The 21,129-nt window shown below is 50.7% G+C and overlaps 2 protein-coding genes across 5 annotated transcripts; both read right to left on the bottom strand.

The window, feature by feature from the left end:
- Nucleotides 1–215: 215 nt before the first annotated feature.
- Nucleotides 216–5,371, bottom strand: DTX3 (deltex E3 ubiquitin ligase 3). Of its 4 annotated transcripts, none has more exons than XM_079774365.1 (6): nt 5,086–5,371; nt 3,732–3,796; nt 3,468–3,542; nt 2,362–3,091; nt 1,245–1,462; nt 216–910 (listed from the first exon to the last, which is right to left on the bottom strand). In XM_079774365.1, the coding sequence occupies exons 3-6, from the start codon at nt 3,494–3,496 to the stop codon at nt 835–837; spliced, it is 1,053 nt and encodes a 350-aa protein (XP_079630491.1). In that variant the 5' UTR covers nt 3,497–3,542; nt 3,732–3,796; nt 5,086–5,371; the 3' UTR covers nt 216–834. The 4 variants fall into 4 exon arrangements, with proteins under 4 accessions (XP_079630491.1, XP_079630493.1, XP_079630492.1 ...); XM_079774367.1 differs by lacking the exon at nt 5,086–5,371 and adding an exon at nt 4,257–5,078 and having other exon boundaries at nt 2,362–3,110; XM_079774366.1 differs by lacking the exon at nt 5,086–5,371 and adding an exon at nt 4,257–5,078.
- Nucleotides 5,372–8,340: 2,969 nt separating this feature from the next.
- PIP4K2C (phosphatidylinositol-5-phosphate 4-kinase type 2 gamma) lies at nt 8,341–21,057 on the bottom strand. Its single transcript, XM_079774363.1, has 10 exons — nt 20,787–21,057; nt 18,178–18,275; nt 17,409–17,505; nt 16,157–16,300; nt 10,630–10,776; nt 10,402–10,440; nt 9,793–9,906; nt 9,153–9,420; nt 8,885–8,988; nt 8,341–8,690 (listed from the first exon to the last, which is right to left on the bottom strand). The coding sequence occupies exons 1-10, from the start codon at nt 20,958–20,960 to the stop codon at nt 8,610–8,612; spliced, it is 1,266 nt and encodes a 421-aa protein (XP_079630489.1). The 5' UTR covers nt 20,961–21,057; the 3' UTR covers nt 8,341–8,609.
- Between the last annotated feature and the right edge of the window lie 72 nt (nt 21,058–21,129).

Raw genomic sequence — 21,129 nt, 5'->3', positions numbered from 1 at the left:
CAACCCCTCTTAATACTGATTCCAAGTCGAAGCGTGACCTGGGGCTTCGCAGTGTTATTGTGGATCGCACTAAGTACATGCCGTTTCCCCAGGCCCTGGGCCGGCAGAGACTCGGGAGGCCCACAGGGATTTCCTCATCCACCCCCATCCCCTTCTCAGCAGGTCCCGCTCCCCACCCCGCCCCCACCAGTCCACAGAACAGAACGGGTGTGGCAGAGAGTTGCATATTTTACTTTATTTTTATTAAATTAAAAGCTACAGTTTGGCGGCAGTTCCAGAACAGGGTAAGGAGGCTCCTTACAGGGGGCGGAGAAGAGCAGGAGACAGACGGACAGAAACAAAGACACAGGAAAGGACAAGGCTCAGGTAGATGGGGAACTGGTTAAGAACATACAGGGCCGCTCCATGGGGGCTCACACCAGCTGATTCCCCCTCCCCTGCACCAAAGTTCAGCAGTGGAACAGTATGGGATGGGAGTGGCGTTCAAGACCCCTCCCCTGCCCACCCAGGTCCTTTCTCAGCTTAGTCACTGGAGCACAGACAGACCAGAAAAAGCCAAGGGCAATGGAGGGGCAGGAAGACTGGGAGTATGTACACCAGAGGGGAGCAGAGCCTGAGAAACAGCCTCTGCCGGAAGGAGCAGCTCACACTGCACTGAAGCACTTGGCCTGTGGGGACAGAGGAAGGGGTTGCCCCATCCCTCTCTGAACTCCTCCCCAGTCAGACAGGCCCCCTACTGTGTGGTATGGGGGAGCAGAGGGAGAGAAGAGAACAGAGGCTTCTGTTGGGTCCTGGTGGAGGACAAAGGCAGGGGCCTTGGCAAGGGGATGTCCTTCAATCATCTGTGATACCCTTGGCTCTCAGCTCCTCTTGCACCCGGGTCAAGTAGGTGGGGTCTGGGTACCCAAACCTGAAAGCAAAGAAAAATGAGGGTCAGGGTCAGCTGTTCAGCCTTATCCCCATGCTCACACTCATTCTGGGTGCCCCATTGTGGGCCCTCTGCTCCCTCCCCTAATGTAATCCAAATCCGAGATAAATCAGCCCAATTCTGCTTATTTTTGCAGGTTAAACTGGGCATATCAGGACCAGGTTAAATGTAGGAGAAACTGGGATGGAAGAGATGGTTGAATAGTTTGGGGCTGGCCCACTCCAAGTAGGAGGCTCCCAGAGAGAGGGAATTGTTCTCTCAGTGGAAACAGACAAAGGGGAGGAGCCAAGTAGAGGGAAATGAAGAAGTGTCCCACAGCTGGGGTCCCCCTGTGCAGCTGGTCTTGTGGTGGATGTCGTTCCAGGTGATGACATTCGGTCTCCCTGTGGTCATTGACGTGCCAATAGTGAAGGTGAGACGCTGGTCAAACGCCTTTCGGAACAGGGTCAGCACCTTGTTACCCTCAGGGCAGTCCGGGAGGTAGGCCACCCGAGTGGTGCCAGGATACCGAACTCCTGGGTTTGGGTGTTCAGCCTGGGAGGAGGGGGAAGTGAAGTGGGCAGTGAGTAGCTGGACCTCTTAAGACCATAATGCCAATGGAGGTTCATCCTGGCCAGCCTTTTGTCTGTACACACCCAGTGAAGGCTGACAGGGCAGCGACAGGCTGACAGCCTTTCAGGCAAGGAGAGACTCTAGGGTCTGGGCAGCAGGAGCCTATTTCTGGACAAAGTCCTTATTGTTAAGAGGCTCTTTCTCCTGGTCTCAATCCTTCAAGTCTCAATTCAGCAACAAATGGAGTCCCAGAAGTGATGGAAGGTAGCTGGTCCTTACTCTCCGGATAACTCAGCAGAAATGTGAAGACAGGCTAATTTATCTTTCAGCCTTCCCTTCTCTACCTGAAGACACTCCCAATGCTTTTTCCACTGTCTAACCTATTCCATTTTTCTATTCTTCTTCAGAGCTTCCTCATCCCTCTGCAAAGCAGAACTGGAAATTACTCTTTGTCAAGCAGGAAGTCACCTGTAGGCTCTTGATCACTTCTATTTTAACCTACAGTCATCAAGGTTTTGCTCCCTCATAAGTCTGGCATGGAGTAACACTCCCAGCTCTGGGAGAAAGGTTAGATCCCTTCCTGCTGTGCCTGCCTGCACCTGAGCCATCATCTTTACAGAATTGGAAATAGTATTTAATTCCTTCCTCTGATACCCGATTTTCATGTGTGCTATGGGGTTGTGGGGATGGAAAAGCTGGGCCTCATGGGACCTCCTAGCTCCAGGGCATTGAGTGGGAAGTCATATAGCAAAAGGCATACAGTGGAAACAGCAAAACTGTATCACATCTCAAACACACACTCACCCTCCCCTAGCTTTCCTAGAGAAGGAGCTGGGGGAGAGAGGGAAACAAAGGGTAAAGGCAGGCGGTAGTCTCCTTACCCCCTGGACACCGGGCGGGAAGACATACTGGATGACGATGGTGCCATACTTCTCATAACTGGGCAGTAGGAGTGTGGCGTCCTTAGAGACCAGCATCCGTCCATTCTGGGGCTGGTTGCCTACCAGCTGCCCATAGAAGCGGCCACACATGGGACAGGCCTTTTTCACCTGCAGGGCCCGGGTGATGCAGCCTTCACAGAAAGAGTGCCGACACTTCTCCAATGTCTTGGCGTTCTGGATCTCCCCCAGACAGATGGGGCAGGTACTCTCCTGCTCTTCTGCCTCCTCCCGGAGGCGGGGAGGAAGGGGAGGGGGCAGGGGAGGAGGGGGAGGAGGAAGCCCCCGTGCCCCTGGGGGCAAGAGTGGGGCTGCTCGGAGAGGGGGTGGGCCTGGGCGGTGCAGCTCAGGATGTTCCCCCCCACCCCCCAAAGCCAGGCAGCCCATAAGCTCCCCCTGCCTCTGAGCTTTCTTCAGCTCTTTCTCCGCCTCTTTCAGCAGCCCCTTAAGAGCCTTCCTGGCCAGGTAGAGCCCATTGGGAGGGGCGGGGGGAGGGCCCTGTGGGGAAAGCTGGAGAACATAGATGTCAGAAGTCTCGCCATCGATGAGGATGGACACACGATGCTCTTCCCGCAGCCGGGCCAGCCGGGCTGGTGTCTCCTTGCTCAAGAAGTCCCACACAGGCTTGGAGACAGTGACTTTGGTCTTGCAGGTGCCTCCACAGGCTGCCATTCTGGACAGGACGAACGACACTGCCCCCAGGGTGAAAGGGACTCAGGGTGGGGGGTCCCCCATTTGACAAACATCAGTGCCTCCTACTTTAGGTTCCTTTCCAACCTTGTATTATCTCTGCTTTCTCCAAGTCCAACACCCAACTAACTCCTCCCCCAAGTTCATTTTCTGTCTCCTCTTCTCTTTCAAATCCCCAGCACCCACTGAAGAGCAAGAAAGTTTCTATAACATTATTATTCTCATCTAAACCAAGCATCAGTCTTGGTTCTCTTTCCACTCCTCCCAAGGTCACAGAAACAACCTGCCCCTCCCCCCTCTGAGTGAAAACTGTCTTTTGAAAAAGGGAGAGAGAATTTTTGACCCTCCTTTTTGCTCACTTTGATCCTGAAGACCTTAGAAATGGCATGCAGGCTCTTTCTCTGTCCCTGCTCCCTACTTGTAGGTGGTGTGACCTGGTGGGTGGACAGGAAAAGGAGAGACAGTGAGAACCCTTGGCCCCATTCCCACATGCCCAACCCAACAACCCACACAACAAAGACGGGAACCTGGATGTAAACTACTGGGGATGGGATTGCTTGGCACACAGAATGAAGAAAACCAACTTAAAGGTGAAAGTTGAGGTTCCCTTGGGTGGCAGATACCTTGAAAGCCCATGGACAACAATAGCAGCAGGAATCCCTCTATTTCCACACTCAGCTGACCAGGACTGGGGGGGAAGGGGAGAGTAAAAGGTTATGATGACAAATGTTACCATCTTCCTCAGTCAGCCCAGAAACAAAAGAAAAACTCCTCTATTTCCTCTCCTTCTCTGTGGAATCCCATCCCCAGCCTCTCCCTAAGTTGCTAAGAAGGAGTTTTAACATGCTAACTTTCCTTTTTTCTTTCCCAGCTCTGAGGCTCTCAAGAAAGCCTAGGGAACAGAAAAGGGAAGTCAGGAAGGGAAAAGCCCACACAGATGGAGGTTTTCCTTGCCACCTCCCTCAGATCACATGGACAAGAATATTTCCTATGTTCCCCAACTCCCCGCCTTGCTCCACGTTTCCAAGTAATCCAGCCCCCATGGCTGGGGGACCTTCCTTGAGAGCCATCCCAGTTTCTTCTACAGAAATCTGTTTGGAATGCAAACTAAGTGGCAGCAGCCCCTGCAATAAAGTTCTCACTCTCACCTTTTAAACCAGCACACCAAGTGCAAGTCTGTCAGCCACTGGTCTGTATTTAGGGTGGGGGTGGGGGTGGGGTCACGCAGGGACTCCACTGGAGGAGTGTGATGTTCCCCCCAGTCTTGCCATGCTCAGCTACAGAGCTGTCCCTACACCACCTCCAAATGCAGCTCAAATAGAAAAGAGGGGCCACTGGTGTGACCTCAATTCCTTGACTGATCCCAAGGGGTGCAGCTCTCCATTTGTGCCACCATCACAGTTCCTTCAAGGCCAGAAGGGAACAGTTCCCTCAGTTCATGCTGTCTACCCAGGTGGGCCCCCCCACCCCCCATCAGAGGGAACCCAGGACCTAGGCGTTCTTGCTCCAAGTCCCGCTGGCACAGGACGGGAGGCGGGGCCGCCGTCAGCGCTGGGTCTCCGGTGCCTCCTGGGCAGCCCCGGCCCGGCGGCCGGTCCCTCCCTGCGGACCGCACTGGGGGCGGGGCGCCGGGAAGGACAGGTCCCCGGGGGCGCCCACGGAGGCTGCGCCCCCTCCCCGGCGACCTCCCGCCAGACGCGACCCGGAACCAGCTCCCCGTGTCCCCGCTCGCGGAGCCCCCGGAGCCCCTCCAGTGGGTGTGGGTGCTCGTCTGCCCGACCGCGGTCCCTAGAACCCCCAAATGGAGGCCAAGGCTGGAGGATGACAGGAGGAGGAACTCCGGGCGTGAAGGGGTCCCCGGCGCCGCGCGCGGGGAAGGAGGCGGAGGAGGGGGCGCAGGGGCCGCGGGAGAGTGCGTGGGGGGCGAGCGGGGCCCGGGGGGCGCGCGGTGGGTGTGGGGGCGCCGGGCTCACCTACCTCCCGTCAGCGCCGCCATTGCCGGTCACATGACTGAGGCTGTTGCTGGGATGACGGCCTGGGCCTTAGCAACAAGGGGGGGGACCCGAGAAGGTGGAGGGGGCTGTGCAGGGGTGCGAACTGAGGGAAAGGGAGGGGACTGCACCCCTCCCAGGTGGCAGTCACTGTCTCCTCTGACCCCCGCCGCCCTCGAGCCCCTGCCCTTCGCCCCCAAAACAAAAATGGAGGCTCCGTCCCAGGCTGGGGAGGCAGCGGCGTCGCGGAGCTGAGGGTCGGAGGTTACATCCCTCGGAGACGCCCCCGCCCGCCGCCCCCTCCCCTCCCCTCCCCTCCCCCTCCTCCCGCCCCCGCCCCTGCGCGGCCGCCCGGGTGCCGGCGGTGGCGGGTGGGCGAGGGGTGCCTGTCGAGGTGCACGGGGAGACGGCAAATTGGGATCCTTGTGCTGGAAGGGCCTTTGAGGAAGAACGTGGGATGGGAAGAAGAGTCACAGTGAAAAGCAGTGGAACTAAAATAACAATAAACCCCAGGAATAAACTGCTTGTCACCTCCCCCTTCTCCCTTTTCCTAGATTGCCGCCTGTGCCCCCTCCCAGCTGCGGTGGGTGCCTCTGATTGCTTTCTTTCCACGGAGATACTGAGGCTAGTGCAGAATGGGAAGCGATTGCGTTTTTTAAAAATGCATTGGGGTGGGGGTGGCTTCAAGTCTATGGCTCAAATAGTTAAAAACTCTCAAAGGAAAAAAAAAGCTCTGCTGTTTGCTTCCCACGTCAGAGCAATCTCCGCCCCGGCCCAACTCCAACTCGCTTCCCTGGGGCCACATCGAGCCAGGCTTTCCCACCAGCCAGACCTCCTCAGCCAGGAGGTGCCGTCTCCCAGCCTGGCAACAGCTTCTGTCCACCACCCCCTTTCTTCACTCCCCTTCTGGGCTGGAGGGTTGGTCACTTTCTTCTCCACTTTCCCAGGACCCTGCTGTACTATTTCTGCCCTCCAGGCAGAGGACATCTTTCCCAAGAAGCCTGGGGGAAAACTGAATTCCTTTTAGCTAGTGGGCTGAGAGACACCTTGACAGAGATAGGGGGTGTGACCAAGCCCAGAATCCTGGGGGACCAGGGAGGGTCACTTCTCTGTTCTTCCTAGCTCCCATAGTTCAACTTTCATAAAGTTGGAGAATGCACAATACAACTTAAAAATTTTGTTTTATTTATTGATTTTTAGAGAGGAAGAGAGAGAAACATTGATTTGTTGTTCCACTTATTTATGCATTCATTGATTGATTCTTGTATGTGCCCTGACCAGGATCGAACCTGCAATCTTGGCGTATTGGGACGATGCTCTAACCAACTGAGCTACCTGGCCAGGGCCACAATCCTCACAACCTTTTAAGTTCACAGCCATCTAAGTAGAAACCTACATCCTTACTTAGGGGCTCAACACCTTAAAGATCAGAATTTGTCATCTGGTCCCTGCAATCCTAAGCACAGGCTTCTTCTGAAAAGGAAAAAAAAAAAAAAAGAGGCATTTCTGTGGAGGAATTTAGATTCCATAATTTAATTTCTATATAGTGACAGCAATGGGAGTAAATACACAATATCTTTTATATTAGTTAATAAAAAAGATGAAAATTAGAAGCAACAAATGGAAGACCATACTGCTCATGATACATCAGCTACATGGTCAGAAAACCCATTCCTAAAGAACAACAGTTGCTGGTGTCATGGAGTCTTAGTGCATTCACCAGGGGAAAGGTAGGCTCTGGGCAGGATGGTATTGTAAGTCCCAATCCTTAACTGGGACTCCTCTAGTTACTTACTTTGGAGTCAAAGATGGAGGAGGGGGAGGGGGAGGGGGATTTTGTTGTTGTTTTTACTTTTATTCTTTTATTTTGGAGAGGGAGAAAGAAACACTGATCGGTTGCCTTCCATATGCATCCTGACCAGGGATCGAACCTGCAACCTGGGTATGTACCCTCACTGGAATCAAACCCACAACCTTTTGGTGTATGGGATGATGCTTCAACTGAGCCACATCAGCCAGGGCAGGAATTCTTCTTTATGACCTCGTGACTTCTTGTGAGACAGATCAGTCCAGCCAGATAAAGAGCAAATAATCTTTGCATCCCTACAGGCCAGTTGCTGGTATCCATCTTTATATATTTTTTAAAATGTAGAAGCCTCAGGGGTATGGAGGATAGCAAGAAGAATGGCTGCCTTTGCCCCAAAGGCACTGGAGGGTGGGGAGGACACTATCTGGGCGCATCAGGATCCTCTACATTCTGAGAATATCATGCATCCAGTCCACTGTCTTTGGAGGAGGCTGGGTGATGGAGTTACAGCTCTGATTCCTCTCTGGGAATAGAGAGTGAAGATGACTGGGAGACACAGTAGCAATAAGATGGGGTGGAAGAGAACAGAACAACAAATCCAACTGGTAAAAGGGTTTGAGAAGGAGTGGGGGAAGGAAGTGTGCTAGGCACACACCTCCAGTGGGTAGAGGAGGTTCCTATACTTGAGACCTCCATTCTCTTGAAATGTCCAGGGTTGACCCAGGTAGAGACATTACCTTCTCCTGGGAATAACACCTCAGGGAGGGCTAGACATGAAGAAAAGAAATTTAACGTGGGGGATGAACCTTAGACCCCTGGCCTATCATCGCAGCCTACAGAACTGGTCACTCCTCCACTGAAGGGTTCCAGCGCCAGAAGGGGTGTGTGGTCTTGAGGAGGGACAGCAGCAGTCAACACCTTCACCTGGCCTTGAACACTCTGGCCACCCATCTCTGGGCTCCTGTGTCCAGAAGTACAGAGGTGAGGGTTGAAGTGGGGTGAGGGAAGAGCTTGGAGAGAGGAGTCCATCCTTGACAGAGACTTTCTCCAGTTTTCTACATAATCAATCACAAGAGGCCTCTTAGTTCCCACCTCCAGGAGGTGCAAGCCTGCTGACCACTCTCCACCCCACCTGTGTGTGTAAGATTGGCCACATCTCATCATGTGTGCACGCCTGCACCCGTAGTATCTTGAAAGTCTTTCATCCCAGGGCCTACCAGGAAGCAGGTATGCCCCAGAGAGTTCTATAAAGTTATCAGCAAAATTCAGACACTTAGTGTTCATCCCACAGAACAAAGTGCATCCAGAGTAGTTGCTTGAGCCAGTTCCATCTGTCCAGTCAGGTCCTGAAGACAGCAAACAACCCCCTCCCGCCAGATTCTTCTACTTTTATAGAAACAACAGAATATTTTACAAAAATCAAGGCACTTGGGAGAGAATCAACAGTAACACTCTAATGAAGCAAGCAGACATGTTGAAGGGGAGAAAGAGAGGGGAGAAAACTGGACAAAGGGGAGAAAAGATGATGTATTTCTGAGGGCCAGGAAGAGCCTACTCAATAAGATGGAGTTATTTGGAAGGAAGGAGCCTGTAGCCTGAATTTAGCAGAGGAAGAGAACTAGTGACCAGAATATCCGCAATTCCCCCAAGGCTCTCAGAACCCCACCACCTTGAACATAAAGTAGCAGTGACCACGAAGTCTCTTAGGCAAAGATGTTGGTAATAAAATCCAGGAATCGCTTAGCATACTGCTCAGGATGGACGGTAGAGATCTCTGCCCCAGCCTATGAGAAGAGGTATGGAACATGGTGTCAGGCCATCCCGCCACTCTTCCGCATTCCTCATCCTCTATCCCACTCCCCACCCTTTCCATACCCAACACTTCATCCTTTTGTCACCCCACTGCTCTGGCACAAGAGGCTCTCTCTTCCCAAGGAATAGTCAAGACAGGAAAGGAAAGGCCTCGGGGAACCCTCACCCCATGCTTGACAGTTTTGGCTGCATGAGCTGCTTTCTTCTTGGCATCATACTGCGTCAGGATGTCAATGAGGCCCATGAAATACACCTCCTTCTGGGGGGCCCCTGGAGAGAGTAACCAGCAATGAAGAGCAAGTATAGTCCCAATTCCCTTTCCCCAGGAACCAGTCAGATCTCTGAAAGCTAACCAGCCTCTCCAACCAGCACCCCGGTCTCTGTCCTACAAGGACTACCCTCCCCACCCTTAAAATTTCCAGGATCTCTCTTACCTTCAGCACTCCGGATGGCGTAGACATCAATGAAGGATTCAAACTCTCCAGGGCCCAGGGGCCGATGAGAAAGCATGTAGCTGCCAATACCCTCAGGGGAGGTGCCATAGGAGCCCACCAGAGCAGGAGGTCCAGTCAGGCCACAGTCCCCATCCCCCTCTGACTCTTCCTCCCGCACAGGCCCCTCCTCCTCTGGTTCAGAGCCACGAACTATGTCATGTATGCCCAACAGAAGGCTGTAGTCCATGATCTTCAGCTGCACTAGGAACTGAGACCCCAATGACAAATCAGATACCTCAAATCTCCCTCCCCAATCCCAGGTACCACCCTTATACCTCCCACCACCCCTGAATTTCTGGGGCCCTCCTGGGAAAGGAAGTGTAAAAATTGAGGGTTGGTAGTATAACATTGGCCTTTAGTACCTAAATGTCCTGGTGTCTAAAATCATCCTTTTAGCTCATTCCAGCGCGCCCCCCTTCCCCCGCCCCCTATGCATCACCGCTAGGGGGTTTTCATGTCTCATACCCAACTCCCTAAATGCAGAGAACCCAAAGAATAAAGGGAACGGGAGGAGAGACAACTACCCTGAGGGGAGCAAAGAAGAAAACAAAGCCATTTCCCAGAGCACCCCAATCATCACCTCCACATCTCTCTTTAGCTTCTCTAGAAATATTTTCTTCTCCTCTTCACCAATATAAACTTTCTGGTTCTTGTTGAGAAAGTCCATATCCTTAAGGGTAGGTAATTCCTTAACCTGAGAATAGGTAAAGGGACATTTTGGGAATATATATCTCTTCCCCAAAGGTCTCAGAAAACCCTGCTGTACCCAGGGCTCTGTCTCTAACTCAGTGATCTCCACACTGGGATGCTGACTCAGAGTCTGTTCTCACCTCCAATGTTTTCCCCAGACTCAGTCACTCCAGTTGTGCCCCAAATCACATCCCACTACTTTCTCTTTATGGTTTTCATTTCTTTCTTCTTAGTAAGTAAAAATAGCTGCTTGAATAGGAGAGCCCAGAGTGGGAGGTGGAGGTTAAGCATTTTGCTCTTCAAGTCTGATATCCTCACCCATCCCCAAACCTTGCACAGGGAATAACCAATGACAAAGCAGCCATTCCCATTTTCCCTTCCACACAATCCATGGATTGGGACAAGTTTACATCTCTCTTCTGGTAATCCCTTCCTCTTTATCCTAAGAAGATCCCTTTCACCTGCCTTCCCCCATCCCTCACCCTAAAATTAGTATTACCTTTTCTTTATCGCTGGCTTCCCGGGACACTAGGGAGCCCTGTGGAGAGACCCAAAGACCAAGTTCGCAGAAGTGTCTAAAAGAACAGTCAAGATCCAGCTCCTAAGAAGAGTATTCAAACCCATAGGCTTCTTTCCTTTAAAATAAATCATTCAGTAGCCTCCCAGGCCCTCCCCACTCTCAGGCCACCAGGAGCCTCCCCCTCCACCCTATCTATCCTCTCTGTACCTTGAGGTCATACTTCCTGTGCACAGGAAGACGGTGGCTAAACATGTTGCGCATCACAAGCATGTAGCTGTCTTCATTGTCCACGCTAACTCGGTACATCCCCAGGAACTGGGGCAGCAGCGTGTTACCATGGCACTTCACAATGTACTGGGTAGAAGAGAGGAAGAAATGGAAAGAGATTGAGCAGCAGATACACAAACAGCTTAGGGAAGGGCATTCAAACACTATCATTCCAGACTGAGCAGAAAACTTCAAATAGAGAGGTTACAAGGTCAAAAGTGGTGGGAACTTTCTAAAGATGCCTCTGGTCATCTGTGAAGTTTCTGAATACTCATCTCCTCAGATTAATCATTTGCATAACTAGACATTATACAAATTATTAATTTTAAAGTACTTTCTCTCATTTCATATTTATCTTTCTTTCAGATGGGAAATGGGGGTGTTATTATCCTTATATTAGACCTTTATATGCAAATGGTCACAGAATTAGAAATTACATCTGTTTATCAACAAATTGATTTTATCCAGATCAATGTTTCTTAGATTCCCCCAGTAAAAATGTTTGCCTGATGGCCTATCATTTGGATTCTTAAAAAAAAATTATTCCTCTTTCACCCTGGCTGGTGTGCTCAACTGATTAGAGTGTCATCCCATGCACCAAAGGATTGCAGGTTCAATTCCTGGTCAGGGCACATACCCGAGTGGCGGGTTTGATCCTCAGTCAGGGCACATATGGGAGGCAACTAATTGATGTTTCTCTCTTACATCGATTTTCTCTCTCTCTCTCCCCACCCCTTCCTTCCTCTCCCTAAAATCAATTTTAAAAAAGTATTCCTTTTCTATATATATATTTTTTTATTGATTTCAGAGAGGAAGGGATAGAGGGAAAGAGAGATAGAAACATCAATGATGAGAGAGAATCATTGATTGGCTGCCTCCTGCATCCCCCACACTAGGGATCAAGCCCACAACCCGGGCATGTGCCCTGACTGGGCATCGAATTATAACCTCCTGGTTCATAGGATGACGCTCAACCACTGAGCCACACTGGCTGGGCAAAAATTTTTCTTCTTCCAATGCTTCTCTCTCTCAGTATTACTACCTATTTCTCTTCATAACCAACTTCTCAGAAAAGTAGTTAGCAATCAATTCACTTCCTATCTCTCATTCATACCTCAAACCAGTGAAGTCAGATATATACCCTCATTTCTCCTCTGGAATCACTCTACTCCTCCTTCCCCCAAATCCCTCAGTTGCCAAATTCAATGAATATCTAGTCATTATCTTGTAGCAACTGAATGGCACTTTATACTACTGACCAGTCTCTCCTTAAAACTCTCTTCACCCTCAGTTCTCATTAGACAACTCTTCTGATTCCCCTCCTCTCTGTCCTCAAATCCTGTATGAAATGAAGTGGGGCATAATTACAAGTGTCCACTGATCCTTAGTCTTCTTTAAAGGATCTTTTCTCTAGTTGCTCCTTAAGGTTCTGTCCTCAATTTTCTTCTCATTTCACTCCACACTTCCCTTCAATAATCTTATCTATACTCATGGCTTTAATTACCACCTCTTCACCTTTAACTCTCAAATTTAGACTTCTACTCTAATCCTCTTTCCTGGACTCCATTTCCCAAACACTTGATGGACAGTGATATCTGGATCAACTGCAGAAACCCCAAACTCAACATATCTAAATCAACTGTCTTCCTCCAAAAACCTGTTTCTTTTTTCTGCTTCCAAGTGTTAGTGAATGAGCTTCCTGAACCCCCCTAACTGGGAATTTAGAGGTGCTTTTGCCTTAATTCCCACAACTCTACCCTAAGTCTTCCTTTCCATCTCCATTGCCATTATTCCTCCAGGTCCTTGTCATGTCTCACCTAGACAATTATAATTACACTAGTAGCCCATTTGCAGGAAAAATCCTGCAAGCGGCCACTGCGGCCGCATGCACTGCCGCCGCCGCCGCGCCTGCACCCGCCCCGCTCCACTTCGCCCCACCCGGACTTTCCCTCTGGCAGCCATCTTGCTTTTCTGTCTTCCTTCTAAGTTGTCTTCAGTCTTCACTCCTTCCTCCCTCAGCGTATGCAAATTAACCGCCATCTTTGGTGGGTAATTTGCATACTCGCCCTGATTGGCTGGTGGGCGTGGCTTTGGATGGTGGGCGTAGCGAAGGTGTGGTCAATTTGCATATTACTATTTTATTAGGTAGGACTAGAGGCCTGGTGCACGAAAGTCATGCATGGGGGGGGTTCCCCTTCAGCCCAGCCTGCACCCTCTCTAATCTGGGACCCCTCGGGGGATGTCCGACACTGCCGGTTTAGGTTTATGCCCGATCTCAGGGATCAGGCCTAAACTGGCAGTCGGACATCCCTCTCACAATACGGGACCGCTGGCTCCTAACTGCTCACTTGCCTGCCTGCCTGATCACCCCTAACTGCCCCCCTGCCAGCCTGATCACCCCTAACTGCCTCTGCCTGCTGGCCTGATCACCCCCAACTGCCCCCCACCAGCCTGGTCACCGCCAACTGCCCCTGCCAGCCTGGTTGCCCCACACAGCCTGCTGTTCGGTCATTTGGTCACCCCTCACTGCCCCCCCTGCCGGCCTGGCCGCCCCCAACTGCCCCCCCCGATGGCCTGGTCACCCCCAACTGCCCTCCCGCCAGCCTGATCGCCCCTTACTGCCCCCCTCTGCCGGCCTGGCCACCCCTTACTGCTGCCCCTGCTGGCCTGGTCACCTGACACAGCCTGCTGTTCAGTCGTTTGGTTGCCCCTAACTGCCCCCCCCCCCCGCTGGCCTGGTCACCCCCAACTGCCCCCCTCTGCCAACCTGGTCGCCCCTAACTGCCCCCCCAGCCAGCCTGGTCGCCCCCAATTGCCCCCCCTGCTGGCCTGGTTGCCCCTCACTGCCCCCCTCTGCCAGCCTGGTTGCCCCTCACTGCCCCACCCTAGCCAGCCTGGTCGCCCCCAACTGCCCCCCCTGCTGGCCTGGTTGCCCCTCACTGCCCCCCTCTGCCAGCCTGGTTGCCCCTCACTGCCCCACCCCAGCCAGCCTGGTCGCCGCCAACTGCCCACCCTGCTGGCCTGGTTGCCCCTCACTGCCCCCCTCTGCCAGCCTGGTTGCCCCTCACTGCCCCACCCCAGCCAGCCTGGTCGCCCCCAACTGCCCCCCCTGCTGGCCTGGTTGCCCCTCACTGCCCCCCTCTGCCAGCCTGGTCACCCCTCACTGCCCCACCCCAGCCTGTCTGGTCGCCCCCAACTGCCCCCCCTGCTGGCCTGGTTGCCCCTCACTGCCCCCCTCTGCCAGCCTGGTCACCCCTCACTGCCCCACCCCAGCCAGCCTGGTCGCCCCCAACTGCCCCCCCTGCTGGCCTGGATGCCCCTCACTGCCCCCCTCTGCCAGCCTGGTTGCCCCTCACTGCCCACCCTCTGCCGGCCTGGTTGCTGCCAACTGCCCCCCTGCCAGCCTGGTCGCCCCATGCAGCCTGCTGTTCGGTCATTTGGTTGCCCCTCACTGCCCCCCTGCTGGCCTGGTCACACCCAACTGCCCCCCCCACCGGCCTAGTCGCCCCTCATGGCCCCCCTGCTGGCCTGGTCACCCCTCACTGCCCCCCTCTGCCGGCCTGGTCGCCCCTCACTGCCTCCCTGCCGACCTGGTCGCCCCATACAGCCTGCTGTTCAGTTGTTTGGTCGTCCCTCACTGACACCCCTGCCGGCCTGGTTGCCCCACGCAGCCTGCTGTTTGGTCGTTACTGTGAGGGTGTCCTGACCAATTTGCATATTACCCTTTTATTAGTATAGATCCTAACTGGTATCTCCATTCCCAATAGTCCTCCCTCCAATCCATTCTGTAAAATGCTGTCACATGGATATTTCTAAGTAACATACATATCACTCTCCTGCAAACCACCTTCAGGATCAAGTCCAAACTCTGTTGTTTATAAAACCCTTCACAATCTGGATTCTGCCTATTTTTCCACAATACCATATTCCAACCACATTGAATTTCTTGCAGTTCTGTAACACTAAGCTCTCTCATGCTTCTGTGCCTTTACAAGTGCTGTTTTTCCTTTGCCTAGCACATTGCCCAATGGTTAGTCCCTACCAGTCTTTCAAGAATCAACTACTGTGATACCCCCTCTAAAAAAAAGTCTCTTTGAGCCTCCCAGTATATTTCCTTCCGCCAATGGGCTGGGATGCTCTTCCTCTGCACCCCCCAGAGCATTCTGTACCTACCTCTACTATTGTACACATTTTGCTGCATGCTAACGCTAACTTACTGGACTCTGCCATTAGATTAAGAGATCCTCAAAGGCCATGACCATTTCATTCACCTCTTTCTCCACAGCCCAACACAGGGTCTAGCAATTAAAAACATTCAATATTTGTTGGCTAAAACAAATATTCCTTTTAGAGTTTTTCATTTATTCCTTGTTCATTGGTTTTAGTGAGATTTTTTTTCTTCATTAGAAAAACATTCAGGCAGTGTGTTTTTCTTTCATTATTATTATTATTTTTTTAATTGTCAACCAAGCATGTTTTTATTGCTTTTTAGAGAGAGAGTAAAGGAGAGAAACATCAATGGGCCACTTCCCATATACTTCCAGACCAGGGATCGAACCCACAACCCTTTGATGCACAGGACAACACTCCCAACTGACTGAGCCACTGGGCCAGGGCTAGGCAGTGTTTTTATCACCAAAATATTCCACAAACTCCACATGCCAGGTTAAGCTAATCAGCCACAATAGCTCCCTAATCCTTTTTAGGGCTGGATATGATCATGGCTTCTACTTTACAGTTTATCCCAATTGTGTACTTACCCTGGTTTTCTCCCTAAACTGCATTTATTCCAGATAGTATATTTGGTGCTAACACTTCACCTAATTATAAGTCTATAGTTTAGACTTTGTTACACACGTGGACTTTATGTATAATCCACAGTGGTTTTAGATCATTAAGTACCAAATGAGAAAGAACATGGTCTAAATTCTTCTATTTAAACAAACACAAATAGCTATACAGAGGCTCTTTTTTTGAAATTTCTAGTTTTTAAAAAATATATTTTAGAGAGGAAGGGAGAGGGAGAGAGAGATAGAAATATCAATGATGAGAGAGAACCATTGATTGGCTGCCTCCTGCACGCCCCCTACTGGGGATCGAGCCTGCAACCCAGGCATGTGCCCTTGGCCAGAATCGAACCTGGGACCCTTCAGGCCGACACTCTATCCATTGAGCCAAACCAACTTGGGCAGAAATTTCTAGTTTTTAAAAAACATGGTGTATAAGAAAATAAAAATAAAAGAAACCCACACCTGAAACTTCTATGTTCATGTTGACCAACGTCACCCCAATCAATTTAATAAATTAAAAAATTTTTTTTCCAATTACAAAAACAAAAAAACATGGTGTCAAGTACTTCTTGGGGAGCAGAATAGGTTGTAAAGGAGGAAAAGGGATAGGAAGTCTCCCTGTGTGCTTTGGCAGCCGAGCTATGATTAGAGAGAGGAGGGAAAAAATAAGGCCTCACCTGGTGGTAGTTGGAGAGGTTGCTATGCATGTCAGCAATGTCCTCACTGGATACTTCTTTGATGACCAGAGTCCGATCATAGGAGATAAGGAAGCGACCATCACTGCCTTCACTTTCACTTGGGGGACTTCGGGTAAGAGATACCTGTTAGGGACACACAATAAGCCAGGGACTCTTTTCTTTTTTTTCTTTTTTTAAAATATATTTTTATTGATTTCGGAGAGGAAGGGAGAGGGAGAGAGAGATAGAAACATCAATGACCAGAATCATTGATTGGTTGCCTCCTGCATGTCCCCTACTGGGGATCGAGCCCACAACCTGGGCATGTGCCCTTGACTGGAATCAAACCTGGGACCCTTCAGTCCGCAGGCTGATGCTCTATCCACTGAGCCAAACCAGCTAGGGCTTTCTTCCCCTTTTATACAGAGATGCAAGTCATAGGATAATGGTCAACTGAATATGTCTGAAAGTAGATAAAACCCTGGCATAACAAGTTGAGCAGGGTTTCTTAATCTGGTGTCTATATAGGGACTGAAAGTGGTGCAAAAAAATTTTTTTTTAATTCTCAGCTGAGGACATGCTCTTTTAAAAATTGATTTGGGAGAGAGAGGAAGACGGAGAGAGAGAGAGAGAAACATCAATGTGAGAGTGAAACATCAATCAGTTGCCCACTACATGCACCTGAACCGGGGATCAAACTTGCAACCTGGGTATGTGCCCTAAACAGTAATCAAACCTGAGACCTTTTTCTGTACAGGATGACACTCCAACCAACGGAGCCATACTGGCCAGGGCCAAAAAAATTTGTTGTTGTTAATCCTCACCTGAGGATATTTTTCCATTGATTTTTTTAGAGAGAGTAGAAGGGAGGAAGAAAGAGAAAGAGAAACATCAATGTTAGGGAGACACATTGATTGCTTGCCTCATAGGCCCTGCCTGGGGCCGGGAATCGAGCCTGCAACTGAGGTACCGTGCCCTTGACCAGAATCAAACCTGAGACCCTTCAATTCTTCAGTCCGAGAGCTCTATCTACTGAGCCAAACCGTCCGGGGCCAAAATGTTTAATGTATCTACATTTCCCCCCTCAAGGACAAGGTTTATAGTTTTCAGCAGATTTTTGAAGATGTCTGTGACAACAAAAAGGTAAAGAATCATACTTGCCAAGGGTCTCATTTCTCCAAACATGGCTGTCACAAGGCTTCCCCAGTTGTTAAGGAGAAAGGACCGACATCAGCCCATAATAAACTCTCACCAAGTAATCCTGGTCATCAATGCCAAATCGATCACGGAGGTTCCTGAAGACCTGGGGACAATACTCCTTGAACTTGAAATGACTGGGCAGATTTTCCCTGAAAAAGGGGTTTTCAAGGTTAAAAAAACCAAAGTAACAATATTACCTTACATTTATGGAGGACTTGACAGTTTACAAAGTACCTTCCTATATATTACCTTATTTGATTCTCATAAAACCCTTGTGAGGTCCTGTAAAGGTATATTATTCCCATTTTATAGAAGGGGAGGCTGTGGTTCAGGATAGTTGGGCGAGTTGCTTAAGTCACCTGACTAGTAAATGACTTAAGTAGAATTAGGTTCTATTGCCCATCCAAACAACAGCATTTCCCAAATCTCAATCAAGTAAGAGACACCCTAAAATTGGCAATACATGCCACTTTTTAGAATGGCATCTTCTGATACTAGGAGGGTTTAGCGAGATTTTTTTTTTCAGGGAGTCCCTATCAGAAACTAATGGTAATGGCATCCAAATGAATTTATTTTATGGAATTGCTAGGCAAGAGAAGAGATAAACTAGTACATAAATATAAGGGTACAGGGAACACTGAAAACTGTTTTAATGGTTTCTTTGCACAATACTGAATTTGTGCACTGGGAAGGAGGTTAGACAATACAACTTATAAGTTGCCTTCTAAATCTAAAACCTTCAACTCATTAAATCTTAACTCTTAAATTATTTACTCTTTTCTACAAAGATTGATGTGAGAAGGGTGGGAATTCCCACATACCTGTGGAAAAGGTGATTGTTGACCTTGATCTTGGAGCTGGCCTTAAAATCATCTGGCAGCAGCATCACAGGGGGAGGCACCTGGCTGAGCTCATTGATCTGATAAGCCAAAACAAGAATAGGGAGTGAGTGAGTAGGGGTGTAGAGAACTACTCATATACTGTGTCTGGGCAAGAATCAGAAAAGGGCAACTGAGCAAGAGTCAGAAAAGGGCAACTCAAACCTCATTCTTTTAAAAAAAACACTGCTTATGCATTCACTTGATAGAGGTGAGAGAGACGGTCTCTGAGCTCTTCTGCTGCCCAACAAGGATTACAGTAAGCAACCCTCACACAGAGCCCCTCACACTCCCGCCCCCGAGGAACTTCATGCTCACAACAGTCATTTTATATCAGGCAAACCCTGTAAGCAACTCAGGACTATTTTTAAAGCTTGAGAAATTCTAGAGGAAAAAAAAAAATTATCCTCAGCAGACCCAAGACAAACAGTTCCATGCTCCATTAAAAACAAAAGGCATTTTAAAAGTACACAAGAGAGTTAATGGGACTCTGAGGGGTCAACAGCAACAAGAACAAAGATGTCCATATCCTGCAAGAGGCATCTCCTTACAAAGAGGACCAGTGCTTCCAGACCACTCTGACCGAGTACTCTGCAGTAGGTCCCACCTGCCTAGGTGTAAAGTAAAAGAAGAGCAGCTGATTTAAGAGGGAAAGTCAAGCCAACCCACAACCAAAGGATGGATACATCACATGCTTCCTCAGCCTGCTGATTCAGGGTGGGAAGGGGGTTCCTGAGAAGAAGTGCCTTCTCTCCAGTGCTGCCACAGTATCTTTCACCCACCTGTAACAGTGCACTTATCATAAGCCTAATCGCTAGTTTATGTAAATTCCCCATCTAGATTGTGAGCTCTTCCAAGGACCAGTGCTAGGTGCCTGCATCTCTCAGCTGCCTAGCTAGCAAAACGTTGGGCACACAGTGGTCTTTCAGTGTTTATTAAATGAATAGAGGGATGCCTTGCCTATCCTTACTTGAGCATTTGACAGAGGTTATGAAGTGCAGTCTAATCTAAATCCCATACACTACCGTGAAACCCAAATCCTCTTATTCTTGGTAGAAAAGGAGGACAGATCACAGTCCTGCAGGAAAAAAAAAAAAAAAAAAAAGCCAGTTGAGATTCCCAGCCTAAAATTCAGCTATAGTTCTTCATGTCCCCTCTGCCATCGGCTGTAACACAGGCTGAGTCATCACTAAGACATATGTTCAAAGAATTTCTCCATTCCAAAACAAAAAAAAGAATTTCTCCATTCCAAACACTTGAAGTAAATGTGTGTTGGCTGGAGGGTAGCATGCTGAGGCTAAGGTATATATACCTAGGGAAGCTGAGGCAGGTCTTATGTGTAATTCCCTCCATTCTTACTAAAAGAAAACCCTTCTTATTAAGCTTCCCAAAGGGATGGATGAGTCACCTGGAAGGTACACCTGAGAGGTGGCCCTACCTCCATCAGCCTTGCCCATACCCAGAGCCTTACACTGGTAAGACATTACCACCCAGGGAGCTGGGTGCAGTCCACGGAGCCACAAATGCAAAAGGGAGCTGACAGACCCCAGACAATATTTTAAACCACAAATTAAGAATGTGACAAAAACTGTATTCTTCCTCAACCCCTTCCACATCCACAACCCTGCCATAACTATAACAATTCAAGGAAGTTGATTTATAAAATACTGCCTGTCACGTTCAAGGTCACTGCATGCCTCCGACGCCAGGCCTAAGGGAAGGGTGCCATGGCCATGATTCCTTCACCTGAGGTAGCCTCAGGAAAGGAGAAGCACTGGCCTCCTGGGCCTCCTCCCGATTCCCGGGCACACCCTCCGCAGCAGTTTCTAAAGTTCACCACCAGTGTCCCCACGACCTGAGCTTCAGTCCAAGAGGACCCCCACTGAACACCAAACACCATCACTCCAGCCAACAATGGGAATGCAGTTAAGACCACAGGCTGAGTGAGCGCAACCGCCAGGCTCAGGGAGGGTAGCTTCTCTGAAATGCTGTACCTCGGAAGGGAAAGGAAGGGACAGCAGGATTAGAAGGTCCGGGAAGCCTGGAGCTTCCCTCAAAGCCAAGGTTCCAAAGTCAAGGACGGCAGCTGGAAAGTAAGGTGGAAAGGAAAGTGAACGATCCCCCTGATGGAGCTCCCCTCCCTGCTCCCCTTCCACACACTCCGGCGGAGACCTCACCACCACCAACCCAGGAGAGCCACTCCCCCTAAAGTCCTTCCGGCGGGAGCCGGGGCCGGCCGGTCTCCGCAGCCTGGGGCTGGGGCTGGATCCGGCGGGGAGGCAGGGAGGCAGGGAGCTGGATTGCGGGCGGGGAAGGCGGAACTAGCGTGGATGAGTCAAGGGTGGAGAGGGAGACAAAGTCTACGGTGGAGAAAAAAGTCTAGAGTGAGAAGATACAGCTGGAGGCTGGTGAGCAGAGAACGGGGCAGCCCGGAGGGGAAAGTGGCAGCTCGAGGGGCACCGCAGACGGGAGCCCGGAGTCAGGGGCGCCCCGAGGCGCAGGAGCCTGAGGGGTTCGGACGGGGCTACCGAGGGGCCAGGGCCGGGTCTCACCGAGTGGGCTACGCCCCACAGGAACACGCCCACCAGTGGGTCAGCCGCCCGGAACACCTTCACCTTCTGCTGCACGAAATGCTTCTTCTTGGTTTTGGAGGCGAAGCCGAAACCCTGGCCGGGGGCCGCTGTACTCGCCGGTACGGTGGCCGGCGGGGCCGAGGAGGACGCCATGGCCTCCCGCGTACCCGACCCACGGGAAGCCGGAGCCGGCCGCGTTCGGGCTCCCGACCCCGGAAGCGGTGCTCACCTGAGCCGCCGTCACGTGACCGGAGGCGGGCCTGCAGGCGGGTGGGCGGGGCGGCGCTGGCTCCGCCCCCTGGCCCCGCGCGGGGGGGCCCCT

This window comes from Cnephaeus nilssonii (assembly GCF_951640355.1).
Source record: "Cnephaeus nilssonii genome assembly, chromosome: 6".
NCBI classification, from domain to species: Eukaryota; Metazoa; Chordata; class Mammalia; order Chiroptera; family Vespertilionidae; genus Cnephaeus; species Cnephaeus nilssonii.
This window is presented reverse-complemented; position numbering and strand designations above follow the sequence as displayed.

What these genes read in the sequence shown, in the direction of transcription:
- DTX3 (XM_079774364.1), bottom strand. Translation starts at nt 3,844, where the DNA reads ATGGTAACATTTGTCATCATAACCTTTTACTCTCCCCTTCCCCCCCAG. An exon ending in TCCCGCCCGGTGTCCAGGGG is followed by an intron (nt 1,463 to 2,361) that starts GTAAGGAGACTA and finishes CCCTCCTCCCAG; the next exon opens with GCTGAACACCCAAACCCAGG. An exon ending in TGCACAGGGGGACCCCAGCT is followed by an intron (nt 911 to 1,244) that starts GTGGGACACTTC and finishes CTTTGCTTTCAG; the next exon opens with GTTTGGGTACCCAGACCCCA.
- PIP4K2C (XM_079774363.1), bottom strand. Translation starts at nt 20,960, where the DNA reads ATGGCGTCCTCCTCGGCCCCGCCGGCCACCGTACCGGCGAGTACAGCG. An exon ending in TGTGGGGCGTAGCCCACTCG is followed by an intron (nt 18,276 to 20,786) that starts GTGAGACCCGGC and finishes TTGGCTTATCAG; the next exon opens with ATCAATGAGCTCAGCCAGGT. An exon ending in CCAAAACTGTCAAGCATGGG is followed by an intron (nt 8,691 to 8,884) that starts GTGAGGGTTCCC and finishes CTCTTCTCATAG; the next exon opens with GCTGGGGCAGAGATCTCTAC.